General features: G+C 49.9%; 1 protein-coding gene and 1 long non-coding RNA gene across 3 annotated transcripts in view; one reads left to right on the plus strand and one right to left on the minus strand.

Annotated features, from left to right (window-relative positions):
* ADAMTSL3 (ADAMTS like 3) overlaps positions 1–15,555 on the minus strand; it is a 352,536-nt gene extending 336,981 nt beyond the window's left edge. The window contains exons 1-2 of the mRNA XM_045448581.1: positions 15,264–15,555; positions 13,726–13,826 (exon numbers count right to left, since the gene is read on the minus strand). Coding sequence (XP_045304537.1) covers positions 13,726–13,794 — 69 coding nt within the window. The 5' untranslated portion in view covers positions 13,795–13,826; positions 15,264–15,555. The remainder of the gene's footprint in view (positions 1–13,725; positions 13,827–15,263) is intronic.
* A 260-nt stretch (positions 15,556–15,815) lies between these two features.
* Positions 15,816–21,375, plus strand: LOC123582416. Of its 2 annotated transcripts, none has more exons than XR_006704368.1 (4): positions 15,816–16,041; positions 17,067–17,320; positions 20,046–20,190; positions 20,562–21,375. It is a non-coding gene; the product is annotated as an uncharacterized LOC123582416 (long non-coding RNA). The 2 variants fall into 2 exon arrangements; XR_006704369.1 differs by having other exon boundaries at positions 21,291–21,375.
* Positions 21,376–24,562: the final 3,187 nt, after the last annotated feature.

Below are 24,562 nucleotides of genomic sequence, written 5' to 3' on the forward strand. Positions count from 1 at the left end.
TGCATCCCAGAAAGGGTTTACGGAGCCTGCAGCGCAAGCGCTCTGCCCCCCGAAGCCGTGAACGGTGACGCCTGCCACATGCTGGGGCCTCCCAAGGATGGGAGGGAGGGCCTGGAGGTCAGCTCACAGCCACCGGGCTTCCGCCAGGACGCAAGGCCACAAAGCCCGTCCTGAAGCACGAGGCAAAGGCCTGGCCAGGGTCTGGGAAGGTCTTCTCTCATCAGAGGACCATGAAGGAGGGAGTCTTAGTAGCTATTGTTCCACTGGCCACCGCTCCGGGAAAAGGAGGCTCTGTGTTCTAAATGCAAAGAGTGCGTTGAAAGGAATTTGTTTTAAGCAGCCACAGGGCATTGGACCCGCTTCAACCTGCCCATCGCACACATTCCCCTCTTCTCTTCCCTCCCAACCTGAGCGAAGGATGAACACAAGTTATTGTTAACAGATGGGCAACCCTTCCTTGAGAAGGACAGCCATGCCCTTCACCTTTGGGCTGGCGTCTTTCCATCGTACCTCCAACCCTCAGTCCCAGCAAATGGGCATGAATCCAAACCAATGAGCCGAACCAGACAAGCAGAAGATGTCTTCATAAGCCCTGCCTTCACCCCAGCAGAAGATTCTGCCTGCTTTCTCCTTTCCAGAATCATCTGGAGTCCTGTCTCCCAGATCCCACTGAGTAACAGCAAGTTTCCCTTGTAATTTTACCGACCCCTCCCCCAACTGACTGGCACTTTATTTTTGGACTTTAACATGTATGGGCCTCTTTTTTTCATAAAATTATAAAGTCATAGTTAATCTGTTTCATAGCATTGCTTAAAATATACTCCTAAATGAGCTACACCAACCCTCAGAATTCCAGGCTCTGAAAACCAAGGCAGTTGCTTCTCTCTAGATTTAAGGGTGATGAAGTTAATAAATCTTTTTAAAAAAAATTTTTTTTTGATGGGGCGCTTGGGTGGCTCAGTCGGTTAAGCGTCCGACTTCGACTCAGGTCATGATCTCACTACTGTTCACGAATTCGAGCCCCGCGTCGGGCTCTGTGCTGACAGCTAAGAGCCTGGAGCTTGCTTTGGATTCTGTGGCTCCCTCTCTCTCTGCCCCTCCCCCACTCACGGTCTACCTCTACCTCTCTCTCTCTCTCTCAAAAACAAACATTAAAAAAAAATTTTAAAAAGAAAGAAAACCTGAATATTCCAATAATCATATAAAAATTTTAAAAAGCCTTCAGAGAATACTTTCCCAAAAAAGGTTCTGTGCCCCATTTACTATCAAGTTCTTTCAAATCTTCAAGGAACAGGTTATTCCTGTGCTATTTAAACAGATCAAGAAAAGAAAAAAAATGATGGAAAATGCTCTAACCCATTTTTATGAAGTGAACAAAAATCTTGATATAAAAACCTGAAAAATATAATACTAACCAACATTACTTATGAATACAGATGTCGTACTTTCCAACAAAATATGTGCAAACCGAATCCAGCTGAATATTAAAAAGACAATATATCATGGCCAAGTTCAGTTAATGCCAGGAGCACAGAGATGATTCGATATTAGGGAGCTCACTGATATGATTCATTGTGTTAGTAGGTCAGAGGAGTAAAAGAATATGAGCATCTAGATCATTCTGAAGAGCCCTGATTACATGCATGCTGGCAATGACACTTCTCCATGCACACCATTGGCAACAGTTCAGCAGAAGAACCTACCACCCCGGGGAGACCAGAGCTACACTGGGTGAGGGGTAACCAGACCTGGGAGTTGTGCTAGGAGTATGCCTCACTCATCAACCCTCTCCCTCCAGCCAAATGTCAGACAAGGACAATCAATACACACAAAAGGACACAGAGTATGGGGTCTATTGACCGGGGCGGTGTTTTCTCAGACTGTAAACAAAGCCTATTAGTGGGTCATGAACTTAATTTGTTAGGTCTTAACCAGCCATTTTTTCCCCATAGGATCAAGTGGAATGGACTGGGTAAAAAAGCAAATGTCACCGTGAAGGCTTCATAGAAAGGATAAGCCTTGTTTCTTGAAACTTTTGTTCCAGTAATATGAACACATATATACATACATGCATTGAGTCATGATGTAAAGTATACTTCTTCCTGGCTGACTTTACATCGCAAAGTGAGACACTGCTACAATTTCCCAGTTCAGCGATATTAGTTGATGATGATGGTGTAAATGTGGTGATTAAAGCGTGCTCTCCAGAGCTATCTACACTCCGTTGAAAAGCCTGGTTTTGTGTCTATCAGTTGATGAATGGATAAAGAAGATGTCACACACACACACACACACACACACACACACACACACTCACTCACTCACGCAAATGAATATTATTCAGCCATAAAAAAGAATGACATCTTGCCATTTGCAATGACATGGATGGAACTAGAGTGTATTAGGCTAAGCAAAATACGTCAGTCAAAGACAAATACCATATGATTTCACTCATATGTGGAATTTGAGAAACAAAACAAATGAGCAAAGGGAAAAAAGAGAGAGAGAGATAAGCCACAAAACGGATTCTTAACTATAGAGAACATACTGATGGTTACCAGAGGGGAAGTGGGTGAGGGGGTGGGGGAAATAAGTGATGGGGATTAAGGAATATATCTGCCGTAAAGAGCACCGGGTGATGTATGGAATTATTGAACCACTATATTGTATGCCTGAAACTGATTTAACACTGTATGTTAACTACCTGGAGTTAAAATCAAACTTTGAAAAAAAAAAGAAAATCCTGGATTTACCAGATTAGATTAGATTAACTGAAAATACTCACAGAGCATCTGGGTGGCTCAGTCAGTTGAGTGTCCAACTTTGGCTCAGGTCATGATCTCACGGTTCGGGAGTTCGAGCCTCATGTCAGGCTCTGTGCTGACAGCTCACAGCCTGGAACCTGCTTCGGATTCTGTGTCTCCTTCTCTCTCTGCCCCTCCCCTGTTTGCACTCTGTCTCTGTCTCTCTCAAAAATAAACATTAAAAAAAAAATTCACTCCTACCCCTCACCCCCCACTACCACACACACATTCATACACACATAATCTCTACGGGAGGAGCTTACCTGCCCACCCCAGTGATTGGGGCTTAGCTTTATAACTTGCCCAGGCTTCATAGCAGGTCAAGGTACCTCCCCACTCCCTGACTATGGCTTCCACTATGCGAGTTGCTTTGGCCAATGGGATGTTAGCAAAAATGGCTCCAGTAGAAGTCACAAGAAAGACCGTTGTGCACTCGGACTTATTCCCGCGTGTGTCTGTTATCATCAAGAGAGGAACACCCCTGGCTAGCCTGCTGGTCTCACCAAGGGGGGACAAGAGACACATGGAGCAGACCCCCATTCTAAAAAATCCCCATCAGAACAGAACCCTCACAAGGTCCACAAATACAATTTTTTTTAAATAGAAACATAAGCAAAATGTAGTCAATGAACACGTATCACTAGATAAATTTCTCAGAACAACAGCCACAGATAAATTATAGACAACCTGATCGCTCTTTTAAAAAGCTCAGTGGAAATATGAAAGTTTAAAGAAAACATTTAAGATCGTGGAAAAAGTGAGCTTAGAAAAAGAATGGTGAAAATAAAAAATAAAAACATTACAAATTTGTCTTTTTTTAAGTTTATTTGTTTTTGAGAGAGAGAGAGAAAGAGAGAGAGCAAAGGAGGAGCAGAGGGAGAGAGAAAGATAAAGAATCCGAAGCAGGCTCCAGGCTCTGAGCTGTCAGTGCAGGGTTCGACGCCAAACGAACCATGAGATCATGACCTGAGCCAAAGTCGGATGCTTAACTGAATGAACCACCCAGGTGCCCCAAAACATTACAAATTTGAAGATCACAGTAAAAAGCTTTTCCTGCACACACAATACACACTTATAAAGATTAAAAAAAAAACTATTTACATAAAAATTATACACATAATGTCCAGATGAAAATACAGGACTTCAGAACAGAGAAGAAATCACATAGCTATCATGGCAGACAAACCAAGGCACATACAAGGGGAAAAAATCAGATTGGCCACACAGTTCTCTTCAGGAATATCCAATGCCAAAAGGCCTGGAATCGATATTTACAAAGACCTCAGGGAAAAAGTGAGAAACGTTTTAACTCGTTGATTTTTTTCTTCTTTTTAAGATATATTAACTATACGTATGTTGGATCTTCTTTCATCAGTTTTCTATTATCATGTATTCGTTTGTTCATATTCCATTGTGTAGAACGCCTGTTGATCTGGCACATCCCCAGCTGCTTAACCCACTGTGTCGTCCTGTTTCCTCATGGAGTCAGCACTGCTGAAGAGCGGCACAGGAGGAGGGAGGGGAGGACGTGAGGGATGAGCCATCCAGTGCTTCAATTCTGCTTTGCTGTCTGGCTCATCCTCTAATTAAGGTCTCTCCTTTTCTCAAGAACAGTATCTTCCTTTTACTGTCACCACTGGAAGGTCTGTGAGGTCTAGGAAGAGCCCCTAATCCACAGCCTTTTGTTCTGGGAAGTGCGGCTCCCTCCCCCTACCTCATCCCCTTTCCCTTTCCCCTTCAGCAGACTCCCTGGGCAGAAGGTCACCTTGAACATCTAGACAAAAAAAAATGTGTGTCAAGAATTTTCTCCTTCAACTCTGGGTCACTTGCCATTTTTGACGTCAAGTAAGGCCTCTTTGGGGACAATACCCACTTCTTTTTGAGCCCCATCAAGGCTCCCAATGCCACTGTCCTTACCAAAAGTTTATTAGATAGGCACAATTTGTGACAGTCACCCTTGGGGAAATCTCTGTCCTGCTCACAGTCCAAGGAGACACATGTCAGCCTCCAGGATCCTCTCTACTCAGGTCTAGAATCCACAGAACTCAGAAAAAAATGCTTCACAGTTTGTGTTGAGAGGCCAGTTCCATTTCCTTGTTACACTGAAGATAAACTTTGTTCTTTTTGTTGTGTGTCTGTTTTGTGTAGTTTTGAGGGGAAAAAATCCTTGTTACTCCCCCATTACACCAAATCCCATTTAAAACAGCAGAATTTTTGTGCTTGGAACTTGACCAAATCCTTTGAAAGACCTCTGGATTAGTCAAAACTGTAATAATGAAGACAGGTCTTGACTTAATAGATACTGAGCACACCATAAAGCTATGGTAAAATAGTTAAAAAATATGGTATTAGCACAGGAAGACACTGACAGATTAATTAAATATATTCCAAAATTAAAATGTTAATGTTTAAAAAAAGACTAGAAGAAGACAGACGTGCATATATTTTCTCTCAGTTATTTCCAAGCATGATGCAGAGGCAACGTATACGACTTGAAAATTATAAATGTCAGTGTATCCAAAATATAAAGATAAAAATTAATGACAAAATGGGAAAATTACTTGCAACATGTGAAAGACAGGAGGTTAATATACTTTATATATAAAGAACACTTACAAATTAACAAGAAATTCTCAGTAGAAAAATATAGGCAAAAATATGAAGATAAAATCTGTTATACTATTTCTAACGTCTTAAGGACACCTTACACAAAACCAGTAATAAGGAGAGCCGAAAAGTATTTTTGAGAATCTCTCATTACTAAGATTTCCTTAATTAAGTCTGGTATTGCTAACTTTTGCAAAGTAAGAACACACATTGATAGAAGCTTTCTGAAAGACAATTTGATCATATAAATTTAAGGTCTTAAAACTGCACATAGCTTTTGACCCCCAAATTATGTCTCAACAAATACATTTTTCCAGAAATGTATTCAAAGAAAATAATCACAAATGTGAGCAAGGATGGTTCTGCTTGAGTTTTTGTAGCAGCATTACTTGTAATAGCAAAAAAACTGATCAACCTGAAGGTTCAGCAGTAAAGAATTAGTTAATAAAATATAGGACATCTAAATGATGCAGTATTATGAAGACATTAAATACTACTATAGGAAAAATATTTGAGGACATATGGAAATATTCCTCACACTGTTAAATATTTAAAAAGTTATAACCAAAATACAGTGTAATCACTTTTTAAAAGATGCTTACACATGTTAATATTCCAGGAAGAATATTAGCAATACATATATACCACAAAATCCTAATAATTGGTAGAATTAATGGTTATTTTTAGCATTTTTGTCTTTCCCTGTGTTCTCCATATTTTGTCTAATAAATATGTTTTATATTTTTAAATCAGGAAAAAATACAATGGAAATTTCAAAAGAGTGAAGAAAATTTAAAGTCCTTTAATACCATAAATGAGTTCTTATTAATAAAATAGGTATTCTTCCTTTTTAAAAAGTATTTTCAAAATAAAAGGCTATTATATTTATAAGCGAAGGCTTGGAGAACAAATGCATTTCTGAGTATTTGACCACAATAATTTATAGCATACATTGGCTGGAGCTGTTCAGTGCTGACAAATTCCAGAAAGTAATTGCATAAAATACTTGGAGAGGAAATTGCTTTATGCTTCCATGCTATTTATGGAAATTAGCATCTTTGTAAAAATAAACTGAGAGCAATCACAATCATAAACCTTGCAATGTGGTTTCCATAAGATGTCAGCTTTGGTGCTTTTAGATCCATTAGCAACGTAGTGGGGGAACGCTGCCCACTTTTCTGTTATGAAACAATTACATAAAATTGGTTTTTTCCTCTTGTATCTTTAATCCCTTCTTTTCTCCTAGATGCTTCCCTGAGGAGTACATATATACTGAAATGCTCACTCTGCTCAGATCGTACTTCCCTCTCAAAGAGCATCACACATGTCCTTTATTCACTGCCTCACCTTCAGCAATCGACATCTTGCCCTGAAACTATTCCTTCAGCCATCACCAACCACTTCACAAGATCAGGGTAAGTTTTCATTTTCATGTGCCCCTAAAACTTGTTCAAAACCTGAAGAAATCTCCAATTCTTCCCCCGCCCCTCTCTATCCCACACGATCACTTGTCAGGATCTATCTCATCAGGTTCTAAAATGTTTCCATACTCACCCTCTTGTCCATGGCTAACTCCCACCCACACACTCTCGTGAACTGAGTTGAAGGACTCATTACCAACCTGGACCGGTGCCAGCTGCCTCACGAGTACCCTCTGCTCATGTGCATCACCAGTGGTCCAAGGGAATCTTAATGGTGCCTCCCATCACCTCCTGAACACCCACAGGACCCCATGCTGCCCGCCAAAGAAAGCCCTCTTTATCAATGACTTATTCAACTTGCTCGGCAAGGTCCTGTCCAGTATGACCACAAACTGCCTTTGTTTTATACCTGGTGCCACCACGTACCCTACTCTTCAAACATATGGTATCAATGGAAGCAGAGGGGTGGAAACTGATTTAAGAGGCATTTTTGAGATGGAACAAATGGAAATTGGTGGCATAATGGGTACAGAGCAGGGCAGCAAAGAGCAAATCTATGGTGATCCCAGGATTCTGGCTCAAATGACCAAATGATGGAGAATCTAAGCACTGAGACAGAGTTGGCGGGGCGGGGCGGGGCGGGGGGAGGGGGGGAAGGGCATTGAGGACTTCCCTTTAGGAAGTATCATGTTTAAGGGCCCCAGGGAATATCCTAGGGAGCTGACTAGTAGCTCATGGATATTGATGTGCAGTTCATGGAAGAGACAGTCAGAAGCCTCTCTGAGATGTTGCGCCTCTGCCATTTTGGAGAAGTGTTTGAGTTTAGAAAAAAAGGGAAAAAAAGGAAAGAAAAGAAAACAGAAAAGAAAAGGAAGGAAAAGGAGCGAAAGGAAAGGAAGAAAAGAAAAAGAAAAAAGACAAGACAGGAAAAGGAACTAAAGGAAAGGAAAGGAAAGGAAAAGAAAAGCCAAAAGAGACTTACCAAACTTGTGTTTTATTTCCAATGTTTACATTTAGAAGTTAATGTAAACTAGAAGATACCTTTTTATCTTTTGATTGTCTGCAGAATCTTACTTGAAGAGAACTTTTGAAAGCCTGAATCACTCTGAGATCTGGGTCCCCTGGTGATAAGCCCCAGGCAGGAGGCTCTGGAGAGAAAACCAGAGGAGTGACTGACGGAAGATGCCTGGGAAGAGCGTATGAAGACAGGAGAGACAATGTGCAGAACTCTGGAACTGAGCAGCTTGGAAAAAGAGCCAGAGATGGGAAGGACACAGAGACAAAGAGAAAGGCATCAGGCGTCACAATGACAAATGAGGAGAGGGCTCCCCTTCATTCTTCCACTGGATTCTCACGGGATCTACCCAATGACTCCATCCTGCAGGTGCAAGCCTTGGGGGCAGCTTGGTAAGAAGGCGGACTCTGCCTCCAGGACAAGCTTAAGTCCTTCTGCTCAGGATCTGTCAGTGTCAATCAGCACAGCTTGGAATCTGCATCCCAAATCACTGTGGAGGGGGACGTCACTCAGGGAATGCACGTGTGACATAAAACCCAGAGTGCTGGAAGAACTCCACCCAGAATAAAACAGGATGAAGAGAAAAGGCGCCACAAGGTGTACCAAATGTGTAGCAAAGCACATTCATCTATGGAAAAATTACTCTAAGGAATATTCAAATAAGTAAGCAAAGACGTGAGCGTAAGATGTCCATCACAGGTAGCTGATGGCAAACACAGGTAACCGAACCATCTTGGAAACAACCCAAAGGTCCAACAAAGAAACAACGTGTGTAAACAAATTATTACGGTATATCCATAAGTGCAATGAACACCGCCATTCCAAATGGAAACGCAGACATATACGTACCGACAGGGAGAAATATTCATGATATACTGACTGAAAACAATGATGTCTAACAGTGTGTTTAGCATGATCCCACTAATCAAAACGTAACATGTGTATTTATATGACATCTGTGCATAGAAAAAGCCTGGAAGATCACACATGAAAACATCGATAGTTGTCTGGGTGGTAGGGGTAAGGCAGATTTTTTACTTTGATTTTCCTTTCATTATCTACCTCTACTATTTTTCTACAACTTAAATTTTTATGCACATAACTTACCTGCTAGCGGTCAGTGCCGCTCGACACAGCATGTCAAGCTATGGCAAGGAGCTCAATGGACTCATCACTGTCATTCTCTTAGACCTCTTCTCTAGATGGGGAGTGGCCGGAAAAGTGCCCCAGAACTTGGCCGGGAAGTCCTGAAGGTGGGGGACCAGGCAGGTGAGAGTAAGAGAGATGGAAAATGGTTCTACTGGGGGTTCCGTGGTGCCATAAGAAGCCACTGTGAAGGGTGAGCGTAGGTGTGCATGGCTCTACAACCACTGCCCATGCAGGACCCAGGTCAATCAAGAGCACATCGACACACCTGTCACCTCGGCTGAGTCTGCCGCCCTCCTCTCCCGGGTCAGGGGACAGGTTCTGAGGAGAAGGGGGATTTCTGCACCTGTGCTTGGATTCTGCCTTCTGATGCAACAGGGACGGGGTGAAGGCCAAACGGTCTAATTATTATGGTGTAATGTCTGTGGTGAGAGAAGGGAAGAGCCACCACCATGGCCAGAGCCAACGCCGAGATGAGAACCACAGATGCCGAGGCCTCCACCAAGGTGACGGCCACCCAGACAAAACTGCTGTTGAGACCCGAACCACCAAAATATCCAGAGTCTCTGAGACCACAAGTCCTCTCGATTCCAGAACTGATGGAACCAGAAGGATGGATCAAAGACCAGAAATAACACCAGAGGGGATCAGTGAGACCAGAACTGCCCAGAACCACCTAAAAGAACAACCCTTAAAACTTCGGACCAGAACCAGTGAAACCCAAATCGCTGGGACCAGAACTGCCACCACGACTCGCACTAACTAGAGCTCAGTGTCTAATTTTGGAGTCAAGACATTCAATGGGACCTTTCCCAATGCCCTTAAGACCTTAAGACATTGGTCTTAAGGGCCAAAGTGGTGACAAAGGGGAGGTAAGGACCTCACATTCTAAAGAGAGGGGCTAACATTAGGCACACACCTGCCGCAGAGCTCGCAGGGAGGGGCAAGGCCAAGTCCTGCATCACCTCCCTACTCTCTAAGCCCGACTGAGATTCACTGAAGAAAAAGATCATTCACAGAGAACGCACGGGGGTGGGGGGGGGCCTGCAAGGCGAGACTGGCCTTCCACTCCCCAGATGTGCATCCGCTCAGACTGGCTCTGCTGATACGTCCCTGGGCCTCCCCAAGCAAGAAGTGGAGAACCGAAGGCGGCTGGCAGGCCAGAGAGAGGAGGCGGCGTGGAGAATCTGATGCCTCCCCCGTCTGCACGGCAAGGAAGCGTGCGTTCCCTACGGATCAAGCGGGCAACAACAAAGGGAGCTGGGGTGTCTCTCTTTAACTGGAGTGTGGCTGACACACAATGCGACGTCTGTTGCAGGTGGACGAGATGGTGATGGGGTGAGTCTGTGTGTTCTGCTAGGGAGCTGGGTTTACAACGCCCCACGAAGCTGCCCGCTAGGCAAGGAGAACTCAGCAGCAATGGGCATGCTGGGCCTCCTGCTCCAGGAAAGGGAGAACTGAAGAACTCACACCAGCCACCCGAGGACACGAGAGTCGCCGAGAGCCCAACAGGCAGTGGCAACTACCAGAGAGAGGTGTCCAGTTACACAGAAAGCTGTCTGCTCTTCTCCCCGTCCCCCCTCCTTGTTTCCAGTGCCAGGAAGGCTGGACCCAGCAGAAGTATCCCCGCACCAGTCCTCACCACTGGTTGAGGTCAGACGAGACAGACCACGGCAGGACATCACGTCACATGCCTGGAGCCACGTGTGGAGCCTACACGAGACAGAAGGGAGGTGACATTTAAACCAAAGCGGGGAATCCAAATTTGAAATCGGACTGGACTTTTTTTAAATGAAAAAAAAATGAAAGTAAATCTGCCCAAGACGTCACTAAGGAATGGACATGGAGGGGATGAGCCAAAGCGTGGCTGGAGCCGGCGACTGGCAGGGTGTTTATACCCCCTGAGTGGGTGTAAGACCTTCCCAAAGCAGGCGGCTGCAGGGGAGCACTGGAGCGGTGGCAGCTGACTTCTCAGGGAAGACCGGCGTCCCCAAGGAGAGGACCTGGGGCGACAGGACGTGGCCGGGGCCCCTGACCCAGAAGGGCGAGGGAAACAGGAAGCTGCTCCAGAAACACTCAAGAACAAGTTAGAAAAACACAAGGCGGCCGACCTCATGCGTTTGCTCTGCGATCTGTCACAACTGCTTGCGGTCAGTGAATATAAGAGGTTAAGTTTTTGCTGATTTAATAAAGGAAATCTAGTTTTTATTAAACGAGTTGGCACACCCCTGCTCCTTGTGGCTCGGCTTCGCATCTTTTAATTCCCTACCAGCCACCTAGCGGCCACACTGACAAGGCAAGGGGAGGGGCGCCCGGGCGGCTCAGTCTTGAGTCTTTAAGTGACCGACTCTTGATTTCTGCTCAGGTCTTGATCTCACCCAGGTGAGATGGAGCTCCGGGTCGCGCCCCTGCTTAAGATTCTCTCTCCCTCTCCCCCAGTCCTTCCCTCACTCTCAATCTCTCTCTCTCAAAAAGAAAACAAAAACAAAAACAAAACAAAGAAAGGGGAGATATTGAAGAACACTCAAGGCCCCCCAAACACGAACCAAACTCTCAAGATATCCCAGAGGGGCAGCTTTGAATCAAACCCAGGCTGACCTTAGGCAGACAGCCAAGTGTCCAACCCACAAGTAGATTCTCAGGACTGACCTACCCTACACTAGAACATTCTCCCACCTCCCACATAGTGAGACTGCCCTGGCTAATCCCACTCACACCTGCCGGGAGACTCCCCTGAGAAGGTCGGCCCCACCTCCTTCCAGCCTGCACAAAACCTTCTCTCTCTGGCTGACGCCTCCTGAGTGCCCCCTACAGTACCACAGCGGGAACTGCAGGCACCCCTTAAACCCTGGTGTTCCCAGGCAACAGCCCCCACAGAGAGCTCACGTTTATTGCACACTTATTACACGCCAGACACTGTTTTTGTTTTGTCTGCTCCTTCTCTCCACTTGCAGCGGATTAACTCCTCCAAATGGTTCTCTGAGGTAGACACCCCTCTCTACGGATGTGGAAACAGATGCGGAGAAGTCTGGGTGGACGGGTCCGGAGGTAGTGCAGCCGGGATTCGAGCGGTGGACTGCGTGGAGGGCGCTGTAGTCTGAACCCTCCTCCCACGACCCCCTGCACCCACCGCCCCATACGTGGAAACAACACTGCCAGAGGCGCATAGATATGGAAAAATCCAAAAGAGGTCACTGAGCGATTCAAGCTGGGCAAACGCTGCCCTTGGCCAAAGGTCAGCAGACTGCCTCAAAGCACATTTAAATTTTTTATAGGGTGCGAGAAGACAAAACGAAACGCTGTGCCTTGAAGCCTCAGCCCCATTTGCCCAGGAAGAAATATGCGAAGCTCTCTCAGCCTGTTTCAGATCTGCTGACCGGACCGAAAAGTGAGTCTCTGCCATTCGCCACCACCCTACACCTCACTGACTAGAGGAACCCTAAAATCACCCTAAAAATATTTTTGTGCTGGGGCGCCTGGGTGGCTCAGTCGGTTAAGCGTCCGACTTCAGCCCAGGTCATGATCTCGCGGTCCGTGAGTTTGAGCCCTGCGTCGGGCTCTGTGCTGACAGCTCAGAGCCTGGAGCCTGTTTCGGATTCTGTGTCTCCCTCTCTCCCTGCCCCTCCCCCGTTCATGCTCTGTCTCTCTCTGTCTCAAAAATAAATAAACGTTAAAAAATTTTTAAAAGTGAACTGAGACTCAGCCTGATCAATCTGTCCCACAGTGTGTCTCTTTATTCAAGTGTGCAACCTCGTTGAAAAGACATTAAAGCCCTCCTAAAGGGCCAGGCCCTTTGCTAGACCCAGAGGGTACACAGGCCCCTGAGCCATATGCCCAAGAAGTTACACCTGAAGAGAGGGACTGCCTTGTTCCAACCCACATGAGGTGCTGTACTGGGCTAACAGTGGCCCTGGGGACATCACACTAAGACTCGGTCTGCACCTTTAGACCATGGGCTCCAAACTGCTAGGCGAAATCCAGGATGCAAACATATGTGTCTGGCTTTCATGGCTTTAAAACCTGGGAGGTTTCCTAGGAAGTCTGAACGATCCAGCCCTCTTAAAAAAAGTAGAAGATACGGCAATTCTGGGCCTGTGTTTCCACCTGGCTCCGCTGGAGTGGGGCAGTGGCTGTTCTCACTAGATGGGGCATGAGCCATCCACTTTGTCACTGTCTCCGCCACTCCCTCCTGTCTCTCCGGCAATGCTACCTTTACTTCAGTCTGCCCTGTGGGCAAATGAGGACGCAAGGGGTGAGCTGGGCCCTCCCAGGCTAGTGGGAGAGACGGGAGCCTAAGAAAGAACCGCAAAATAGTGTGATGTGTGTTGACACAAGTAAACTCAGAACACTTACGTTGTGGCTGAGCAAAGGTCAGAAAGTGGGCTCGGCCCCTTCGTTGTGCCCTGGCCTTTAGCAGCCCAGCCTCCGCTGGGCACATGCAGACAGCCATTCTAGACTGAAAAGACAGGGTCCACGACAGCCCCCCAAGTCATTGCTGGTACATGGCACCCAAGCGGTCTCAGAGCCCTGCTCAGGGCTCCGCAAGGACCCAAGGGATTTGGATCATTCTTACAGCTAGGTCAACCAGAATGCCATTTGCGGGGGTAAGGGAGAAAATGAGACTCTCTCTGGGATACGATGAACACTGCTCATACCACATCTTAGGTGATCTAGAACAGTGCTTGTGAGCAAGCAGAGGGAAGCCTGCCATCCTTCTTCCCCTGCACAGTACCTGTAGGAGGGCAGAGTGCATGACGACCATCCAGATCAGCGGCCACCAGGAGCTCTCCCACGAAGCCATCGGGTCCGGTCTCCTGGGAGTCTCTCTTGAGCCTACAAGAGAGCAAAAAGTTGGTTTCCAACCAGCTCTGTCCCCAGTGGCGGCACCCATGACTTAAGAGACCCATCAGAGGGAGGGACCCTGAACCACCCCCCCCCCCCCCCCCCCCCGCCAACAATGTCTCGAAAAGGTTTGTGTAGATTCAGGATGGGGTGCCTATTTCAAGGTACAGGCCATGGAGGGCTATCTTTAAGAGGCATCCACATCAAGGTCAGGAGGGCAGTTGGACCTGCCTCCCATGTGCAACCCACACGGCCAGTCCTCCAGAAGCTGAGACATCTCTGCACCAGCCACTTTCCAGCTCATGTGTCAACAGCAGGGTGTGGCGATTGGCTTCTGACTCAGGAAGCCAGCATGGAGCCAAGGATTAGGGCACCTGCCAGCTTCTTCGACTTCAGGCAAAAATGAATCTGAGGCCAACTAAGGCAGCCCAGCGAGGGGAAGGGACCTGCCTAAGGTCACACAGCACGATGGTGACTGTTCTCGAACAGTTTGAGGCTTTTCTCCCAGAAGATGCCACAGTCCAAGCCCCAGACCTGCAGCCAGAGAGGTCTGAGAGCTGAGTTCAGGGAGGTTCAGAGCGCACGGCCTCAGCGCCGGCGGGCACACTCTGCCAAAAGTAGGTGAGGGCAAACGGGCAGAGGCCCCCTGAGCCCAGGAGGGCAGCGAGGGGGGTGGGGGGGGGGCCTGCAGAGTCCCCCTGACGATTTACAGGGAAATCAGTACGAGCCGTGACTGGAAAAGCCGAGGTCACACTCGCCTCGCCTCTCACTTCGCCTCGCGGGCGCCTTGGCGGAGCCGGTGTCCGGGGGCGGGTCGGTGGCTTCTCTCCATCTGGAGAAAGCATTAAGGGCCTGGCCTAATGCGATCCGCAAATGTGCTGCTGTTTCCGACCTGAGGCGGCGACTCTGGGCCGAAGGGAGGCGGCCAGTGCCGGGCCCGGGGAACCGCGCGCCCCCCTCGCCGGCTCGCACCGGCCGCCCCGCCGCACACCCCGCCGGAGCCCGCCGCCCGGCGGAGGCTCCTCCCGCGCCCGCCCGTCCGCGCCGCCCCAGCCCGCTACCCCGCGCTCCAGGCGCTCGCGACCCGCCGACGCTCAAGGCCACTGGCTGCTGTCAGCCCGTTTTCCGCCGGGGAAACCCCAACACGAGGACCCCCCCCCCCGCCACCGGCCTTCGCGGACAGGGGCCCCCGCCCTCAGGAGCGCCCCCATCCCCGCCCGCCGGCAGCCCCGAACGTCCCTGTCCGGGTCCTCCAGGACTCCACGGAGCGCGCCGGCCCGAGGTCTCCGGGCCGCCCCCCCGCCCCCCGCCCCGGGACCCGCGAGGTAACCCCTCCAACCTTGCCCGGGGGCCACTGCCCCGGGTGTCCCTGCCCGCCCCCCGGGGACAGCCTCCCCTCGACCCCCGCGCGGAGCTCGCGACTCCCACCTGGCGCCGTAGAAGCTTCTGGGACGTGCGGCGCGGGCGGCGCGCGCGGCGGAGAGGCGGGCCGCGGCACCTCGTGCGGAGCCCGGGACCAGGACGTTCCCCGACGCCGGCCTCCAGCCCGCGGCGCCGCCGCCGCCGCCGCCGCCGCGCAGTTAAATGGGGCCGGGACGGGGGCCGCCCCGCCTCTCCCGCCCCCTCCGGGCGCGCAGCGCGGCGCTGGCCCGGGGCCCAGCGGCGGAGGGCGCGCGCCGCCACCTGCACCGCCCGGCAAGTGCACGGCGCGCCCGGCCGGCCGGCCACAGCCCTGCGCGCGAGCCGGGGGGCGCCGGGGCGCGGGGGCAGCGCGTGAGGGGGCCGGGCGCGGGCCGCTCGGAGCGCGCGGGGCCTCGGCGACGGCGAGACGCGGCTGGAACGCTCCTCCGCCCGCTTCCTGGAAGCCACTCCTCGCCCTGGGCCGGCCGCCAGGCGTGGTGCCAAGAGCCGGGATTGCCGACGCCGCCACCGCCGCCGCCGCCGCCGCCGCCGCCGCCGGCAGGCGCGCTGGGGAGAGGCGGCCGCGGCCTCGCGAGCCAAGCCCGGGGCGCCCCGCCTCGGCCGGAGCCGGGAGGAGGGCCGCCGTCGCCCCCCACCCGCCGCCGCGAGCCTCCCCGGCCCGGGCGGCCCACACGTCCCGACCTCGGGACCGACCCCGTGCCGCGGCCCGTAGCTCGCTCACCCCACCCACGGACGTCCGGCTGCGGGGTCCGCGAGCGCCCGGGTAGGGGCGCCTGCGCGCCAGGTACCGGCCGCCGCCTCGTGGGAGCCGGGCTCGGGCACAGAGCTCCGCCGCTGCCCAAGTAATGGGGTGCCAGGCCCCGGACGAGGGGTCGGGGTGGGGTGTCAGGACCGGGGACTGGGGTGACTTTCCTTGTGGGATTAAGACGAACCGTTTGTCCCCGGCTTTGGCCTAACCTCGGCGGTAGAAAGCCAGCAGCTGGGGAATTGCTTGCAAAGTCGGCCTGATGCCCCCACCTAAGTACGGTCACCCGCATCGTGTCCCTGGGTGCCCCGTGTGTGCCGGCCACTGAGCCCAGCTCCTCCTGTGCGGCTGGTCTCCACCACGGGCCCCATGGCGTTGGTTAGGATCGTTATTCCCATTTCACAGTGGGGAAGCTGAGGCCCCAGAGATTAATAAATTGCACACAGTGAGTTGCGAAGCCAAGTTTGGGACTGGTAACCTCTTCCCTCTAAAGTCCCTCTGTTGTCCATCCCCAAAGCTGCTGCCTGCCTGTCTGTAGGGGGTACATTGCAGATGGTGTTAGAGCTTTACCAAGAGAAGTGGACCCCCTGCCTGCCTTGCTTCCCCTCCTTACCTTCCTTAGACGAGTGACTCCTTTGGCTCTCCTGACCACCCCATGTGAAAGGGCTGGAATCTCGTGGAAAAGTGAGCAGAGGACATTCAGTGTGAAGGGGGCAGAGGGGCAGGAAGCAGGAGAAGAGTCAGTCAGTCAGCGGCAGGGAGGGCGGGGCTGAACCACAAAGAACGCACCTATGTGCCATCAGCTCTCGTCACTTGCCATACAAAGTTCCGTTCTTAAAAAGCCACGGGAACAACGAATACTGAACCCCTGAAACACAGTTAGGTTCCTGCCAGCTTCTGGTCCTATCAACCAACCAATGCACAGCCTTATTTTATATGTGGTTCTCATTAAAACCGTTTTATTTAACATGTATTATTGATTCACCGACACTGAATCCACGGCCACCAGCGGTACAACACCTGCCTGAATGAGGCTCATGTAACACGAGGATTTTTCTCTGCAGGGCGTGTCACAGCCTGTGCTTAGCAGTTAGCCTGCGCTCCAGCATTGCTCTTGGGGGCCGTTTTCAACAGCGAAATCCCCAACAAAGAAGACAAAAATGCGGAAAGTGGCACTGAACAGACCAGGAAACAAGAAGGCAGAGCAGGACGCCGCCCGGTCCCATGGATCAGGCGATTCACGGGTTCCACCCCTTTGCCACATGACCACAAGAGGAGCTGCAGGCACTGATTTATGGACCCAAATAAATCTTAGCAGGTAGGTGAATTCGCAAACGTGGAATCTGCAACTAATGAGGACCCACTGTATGCACTTCTCGTTATCAGCTATCAGTAGGAGAATAACATTTCAGAACATTTATGGAGCACCAGGCACTTGACTTGCGTTAGCTCCGTCATCCCCGTGGCCGGTGGGGTGGGTATGGTTTTTGTTCCCTTTTACAAATGAGACCACGGTGGACAGGTTTAACCTCATGTTCTTAGCAGCTAGAATGTCCCATGGTTCTATTCTAAAACCAGCCCTGATGTATCGTGGAGTCTGTTGCAAAAATCACATGAATATTCAAGATGAAATAGAGAATTCAAAGAGATATTATGCCCGTGCAGCTGGGGTGAGCTGAGCCCCTGGTGCCCGCGGTTCAGGAAGGCACGGAGAAGGTCTCTGGAGCTGAAGGTGTGCTGGGAACACTTGAGCCGCTCCTCTCCTGGAATTAATGGCTCCGCAGGACTCCTGTCTCATTTTCCCTTAGGCACTCTTGATTCCTGAGCCACCCCCCAGGGAGTGCCCTGCATCAGGTGTGGAGGCCAGGGCTGAGCCTCTCTCCCTCGGGTTACATCTCCTATCAGGCCGGCCCCTCAAGAAACAGTTGGTCGGGAGCGAAAAGAAGAGAAAACATCACCGACACCCTGATGGAGAAGTTCCTCCTTGATCTGGAGGAACAGATCAAGCAATCCATCCTGTTTGTGGCTCAGGCACTGTGCGTTAGGATAACAGAGAGCCATGGAAGGTACACTCCATTCAGGGAGGGCTGGCTGGACCTCGCAGGTCCTGCCCCCAGACTCCCTGCCTGACCCCCCATTAGGACTCTCCTTCACCACTCTGCCCAAGTGTAGACCCCAAACCTGCCCTGGGTCGCCCACCCACTCTCCCCTCCCCTGAGATCTGGCCAAAACATTTCAATAAGACATCGCCCAAGGCACAGAGGTGGGGGAGGAATGGGGAGTGGGAAGAACAGAAGAGAATGAACCCCCCAAGAAGGTCAATTGGTTGGATTAGGCCATCGGGCACAGATGCCCACCCAATCTATTTCTGGGGGTTCAGGCCTTGGACTACCCCACCTCCCCCAAGACATCCCCCACCACCTAAGGCCAAGAGCAATGTCACCAACCTGAGAGGTCTAAGAAACCAAGTTCCGTTTTCACCTGATGATCCATATTCCAGAGTTCCTGGTTTCCAGGATCCCTGGGAGAGTTTTGGGGATTCCTGCCCCTACTCCCAGCTTGGCCTGCTGACCCCAACCAGACCAGCACAACAATGCAGCATTTGTATACAAGGCGTGCAGGGAGGACCTGGGAGGTTACTCCTGGTGATGCCGCTGTTGGAGTATGTGTGTATTCTGTCCTGAGAGAGAGAGAGAGAGAGAGAGAGAGAGAGAGGAAGTCACTTCAGGGCATCAATCTTGAGAGAGAATTGCTCTCTCTGCCTACAGGACTTGTGAGATGGGCTCAGGAAACACACTTAAGAAGACTCTGTTGGAGGCTGGGAGGGAAGAGCCTCTGGGGACAAATCCTATGGAAATTGCAGTTGCCTACAATAGGTGCAAAGGACATGCTGTCACCCAAAGCCAGCAGGAGACAAGAGGCCAAGAGTGCTAAGTGAGCATGGTGTGTTAGGGGTGCAAGACTGCTAAGGGGGTGCTTTTACAGAAAAAAAAATGGGGGGCACCTGGATGGCTCAGTAGTTAAGCATCCGACTTCAGCCCAGGTCATGATCTCGCGGTTTACAAGTTCAAGCCCCGTGTCAGGCTCTGTGCTGTCAGCTCAGAGCCTGAAGCCTGCTTCAGATTCTGTGTCTCCCTCTCTCTCTGCCCCTCCCCCATCTCAAACATAAACATTAAAATAAATATTTAAAAAACTGTAAGGGAGTAGAGAGCAGGACAGGGAAGAGGTAAGAGCAGAGAGCAAGCCTGTGCCCCAGGTACGGTCTCACCTTTGCCTGAACTTCAGGGGCCCTAGAGCAGGAGCTCTACCATAGACGTGCCTTGCCTTCTTTTTTTTTTTTTTTTAAATGTGTATTTATTTTTGAGACACAGAGCACAAGCGGGGGAGGGGCAGAGAGAGAGGGAGACACAGGATCCGAAGCAGGCTCCAGGCTCCGAGCTGTCAGCACAGAGCCCGACGCGGGGCTCGAACCCACGAACCGCGAGATCATGACCTGAGCCGAAGTCGGACGCTTAATCGACTGAGCCACCCGGGCACCCGAAGACGTGCCTTGTCTTAAGGCAACAGGACTGAGCTGTGGCATCTACATGCAGTCAGGCTTTGCCTCCCCTAGAGTTGGGGGGTGCTGTAACTCCCCAGGCAGCTCCCATAAACCAGACAGCTCTCCAGAGAAGCCGTCAGGTGTGAGCCCTTGGCAGCCACATTCTCTTAAACTGAGGGATGGGCGCACCTGCCAATGATGAGGGTCTGACGGGGCATCCGCACCAACAGCATCTGCTCTACGCAGTTTCTCGGGTCTCCTTAGCCCCACGTGGGGAACATGCTCACCTACGGGCTGTAGTTTTCTGCCTGGGGCCGGGGGGGGCGGGGTGGAGTCCTTCTTTGGAAGAGAAACTTGCTTTACAAAATGTGTTCAAGTTTTCTGCCTCGTAAGCAAAAAAAAGCCCTCGGGAGGAGGGGGACAGGAGGCAGTCCCACTTGGTGAGGGGCGCTGTGTGCCTTGGCACAGCCTCATTCTTGGTTTTTCCTCTCATCCTGCACAGAGATCCCCAAGGAGCACCTCGGGCTGCCAGATCCATGATTTCATGACTTCTTAGAACAGCCGGATCCATGATTGCAAGTCAGGAGCTTAGGAATGAGGACTGCTGCGGTTCTGGAGGTCTGAGCCAGTCAGGATCTCTCTGTCAGGTGGGTGATGTCGGACAGACTTTTTCTAGAAAGTTTCGAATCTTTAGGGGTGTGATAAGGAGGGCTAGGGTGCCCCAAAGTGTTACAAAGGAACAGTGCTGGGGCCCTTCCCAGGGCCGGCAAACCAGGTGTCTCCGCGCCCCAAACTAAGGCCGGTTCCCATGTGGCCTTCAGGGCTAGGAAGGTGCTGACCTGACCCGGTTTTGTGGGCATCTCATACTCTGATAATCTGCACCCACACACATACATGTATGTGCAGATAGAGTCCACTGTGGAACGGGAGCAAACCGCAGGTTCCCAGGCAAGAATGGATTTGCTAGTGCCTTTGAACCATTTCACTCGGCCCTTGACAACCCTTACCTTCTCCTTAGAGGCACAGGCCGAGTAGGGAACATGGAGCTATCATCAGGAAATCCACTACTGCGGCCCAGAATCGGCCACAAACCGGGGGGTTCTAGGCAAATCGCTTCACCTCTCTGAGCACCAGCTTTCTCCATTATATTGTGGACAACAGGTCCTTCCACTGTCACCTCCAGGATTGTCTTCATACTCTGCTTGTATAATAGAGCAACACCTTCCCCATCTAGAACTCAGCTGTAGCAGTCTCTGTGGGTCTAACCACAGCCAGAAAAGAAAAGGCCTCTGAACATCCACCTGACGTCAGATTTAAGCATATCGCATGCGAGCAAACACTTAGGTCTCGCTCGACTATTGACTCTTTCTCTGCACATAGTTCTAGTTTTCAAGAGTAACTTAGAGCTATAAATTTGAAAGGAAAAGAAAGCCTGCTAAGAAAAGAGATACAAACAAAGTCACTACAGAAAAACCGTAAAAGGCACAAAAGAAGTGAAAAAGGCACCATAGTCAGGGACCGTGTTGTTCCCCCTCGGAAGGCTCGAGAAAATCACTATGTCGTGGCACTGTCCTGTGTCCACGAGTCCAGATTATTTATAAATGCGTTTGTTCATTAGCTTCTGTACTTCCGGATGTGCAGAAGTACATGTAACGTTTTAGAAAGAGATTCACTCCCAAAAGGGTTCAATTTATGAAAAAGAAAACAAAACCAAGCAATATATATTCCTTTACCTCTTTGCTCTCAGCCTTCTGAAAAATTCACATCTCGAACATCACCTCTGGCAACTCTTGGAGACCAACGTCTTATTCCAGCATTGATCAATTTGCCCCCAAAACAACAACAACAACAAACAAAACAGAGTGCAAAGAACTCTGTACGCACTATTGTTTACCATTGTGATAACAGTTTTCTTCCAAGTCCTCAAGATCTTTATTTCCTGGTGCCACATCCCCTGTCACTTACCTGGCCCACAAGATGAGACCTGCCTGTTTAGTCGGCTTCCTACGTGCCCCTTGCTGTGCCGGCCTGGCAATATTTGGGTTGGAAATGCCTCCGAGAAATACTTGAAAGTCTCTTTTCACATATAAGTTCAACAGCAACAACAAAAAGCATTGTTTTGCAAAACACAGTTAACTTTGGGATGGTGTTGATAGCCAATTAGGCATTTTTCTCCCTTCTTCACCAAGACTCAGGCCAAAACGTTCTATGGATGAGGGTGAAGAACCAGTTTCCTTCAGATCCCGCCATCCACTATGGGTCAGCTTCAAACCTAAGGAAAACTTCAGTGCAATGCAGTGAAATGCAGTGTATATTAGCCGACGACCTACTTCGTGTCAGGCATGCGCTAGGTCCTGAGAACATGATGGCGTGACAAGACATTGCCTCTTCCCCGAAGAAGCAAATGAGATACGGTGGGATACGTGTTCCCAGAGGTGTCAGAACAGGGAGCTATAAAAGAATTGGGTAGGATGACAATTAATTCAGTCATGGGGGTGTTAGAGATTTCTTAGGAGAGGTGATATTTCAGCTGAGAACTGAAGTTTAAGTGCAGGCACAGTATCTTCTGGTTTAAAATAAAAACAGGGGGGCCTGGGTGGTCCAGTTGGTTAAGCGTCCGACTCTCGATTTCAGCTCAGGTCATGATCTCAGAGTTTAGGAGATAGAGCCCCATGTCAGGTTCTGTGCTGGCGGTACGGAGCCTGCTTGGGACTGTCTCCCTCTCTCTGTCTTAAAATAAATAAACTTTAAAAAATTAAGATGAAATAAAAAAGCTACTCTCCTTCTGTGCTTCTCCTCCAATGAGAAACAACATACTGTTCCAAATAGACATTTTTAAACCTTATAAATGGCTGGGGTGAGGGGTGTAGACCTAGGAAAGAATGACTCAATGCATCACATGCTCTAGGACAAACCCTACGTGACCACTCCCATCATGGTCACACATGTGATATGCCTGCACCTTCAGACTACGAATCATGGGAACATTGTAGAGTATCTAGGCACATTCTAGTGGGGCCCCCAATGATCCTTGTTCCTGGTATGCACACCATTGTGTAATCCCCTCCCTGCGAGTGTGGACAGGACCTGTGACTTCTAGCAATAGAATATGACAAAGGACTCTCTTCCTCGGTGCTACCTGCGGAGGTGACAGCCATCTCCTGCTAGGCATCGTGGCCACCCCCAGACCTCCGACGAAGCCCAGGATTGTTAAAGAGAAGTTCATCCAGCACCAGCCAGACACCGTATCAAAATTAGGCACAACCAGTGGGAACCCCGAGGCATTGACAACGGGGTGCGTGGAAGGGCCCGGTCTTGCTGCCCGACAGTGGATACAGGAGCGACAAGGATACAAAGCACGTGCTGCCCGGTGGCTTCCAGAAGTTCCTGGTCCACAATATCAAGGAGTCTGCAGAGCTGCTGATGTGCAACAAATCGTACTGCGCCTCAGAGATTGCTCACGTCCCCTTCAAGAACCACAAAGCCATTGTGGAAAGAGGAGCCCCGCCGGGCATCAGAGTCCCCAGTCCCAATGCCAGGCTGTGCAGCAAAGAAAATGAACAGGCAGTCTGTGTGCATGTTGTATTTGTGTTAATAGAACCATAAAATTAAACAAAAAAGAATTTCACAAAGTCATTGGGACAGCACTTCTTTGAGTAAGTGATGTAACACTGTCACTTCCCTCCTGTCAGGAGACTCTCCCTTGTCTGAGGTGATGACGTGAGCCAATAACAGAGACACTCGTGTGGCAAGGAGCTAAGGATCCTTAGCTTAAGGGTCCTTGTTCATCTCTTGTCTCTTTCCCAGGATGTTCTCAGTGGTATCAGGTGTGAAAGGGGCTGGATAACACATCAGATCCAGCATAACTTCTTTATATCATAGAGGAAGATGGGGAAAATCTGTATAAATAAACATTTCCATTTGATTTGAAAATCAAATTTAAAAGGACAGAATTTACATCTCACTTCAAGGATGCCAGCTAAACGCCAGCTTCTAGAGTACTGTTCCAGCTTTCATAATCCTGAGAAAGAGGTTCTAGCCTGGCATTCCCATGCATTCCTCCCCAAAATAGTTCTGGGCAGGAATTATTCATGAGAAGGTTTGGGTGTGAAGTAAGAATTCCAGACAAAAAGGAAAACGTGCAAAGACCCAAAGATGAACGTTCCAATTCAACAGCCACGTGCTTTGTAAAGGTTTGGCGTGGCGGACGGAAGGCTGCCAGTTGGCCGAATCCCTTCTCCTATGCCTCCTTCTCGGAGGCTACGATTCCCAGCCTTCTTGCAGAGCCACGTGACTCGCTCTGGCCGGTGAAATAAGACTGGAGTTGCGGCGTATCTCTTCCTGGTCGAGGCGGTGGAAAGCTGCTGTGGCTTTGTCCGCAGGAGAAGTTGGGCAGTGAACATAGATGCTGTGTGTTGTTATGGCAGCACCACAAATGAAAAGATCCCGGGTGGCTGGTCCACGAAGGACGGCTGGCTTGGAGAGTCAACCGACCTACGCTCGATCTCACACGGACAGGAAAGCACCTTTTTCTGTTGAACCTCTGACACCTTTTACTTATTTGTTACATCAGCATTCACCAGCCTATGCAGACTAATACATTTGGGGCCCAGAGTGAAAATCGGGGATTGGCCCAAGTTAAATAGACGAGTAGGCAGGGGGCGAGTTTGTGAAGGGCACATAGGCCATGCTATGGGGTTTTGGAACTTACCCTAAGCACAGGGGCTTGTTTAGTATGACATCTGGCACAGAAATGGCACGAGAAGATTGGATCTTAGTAGTGATGGCTCTGGCTGTTATGTTCAATGATCCAAGCAAGAGCTCACGTTGGCATAACCTGGCACAAGTGGTCGTGGAGACAGAAGGAAACAGGTGTATTTGAGAGCTGTTAGAGCTGATAAGGCTTGGCGAATGACTTCAAAGGTAGGGTACCACGAAGGGATGAGTCAAGGCGAGCACCCCGGTTTTTGACACTGGCCTTGGGTAGCGGCAGTTGTCATTCACTAACACAGAGAACAT

The sequence above is a fragment of the Leopardus geoffroyi genome, chromosome B3 (genome assembly GCF_018350155.1).
Source record: "Leopardus geoffroyi isolate Oge1 chromosome B3, O.geoffroyi_Oge1_pat1.0, whole genome shotgun sequence".
Taxonomy (NCBI): Eukaryota; Metazoa; Chordata; class Mammalia; order Carnivora; family Felidae; genus Leopardus; species Leopardus geoffroyi.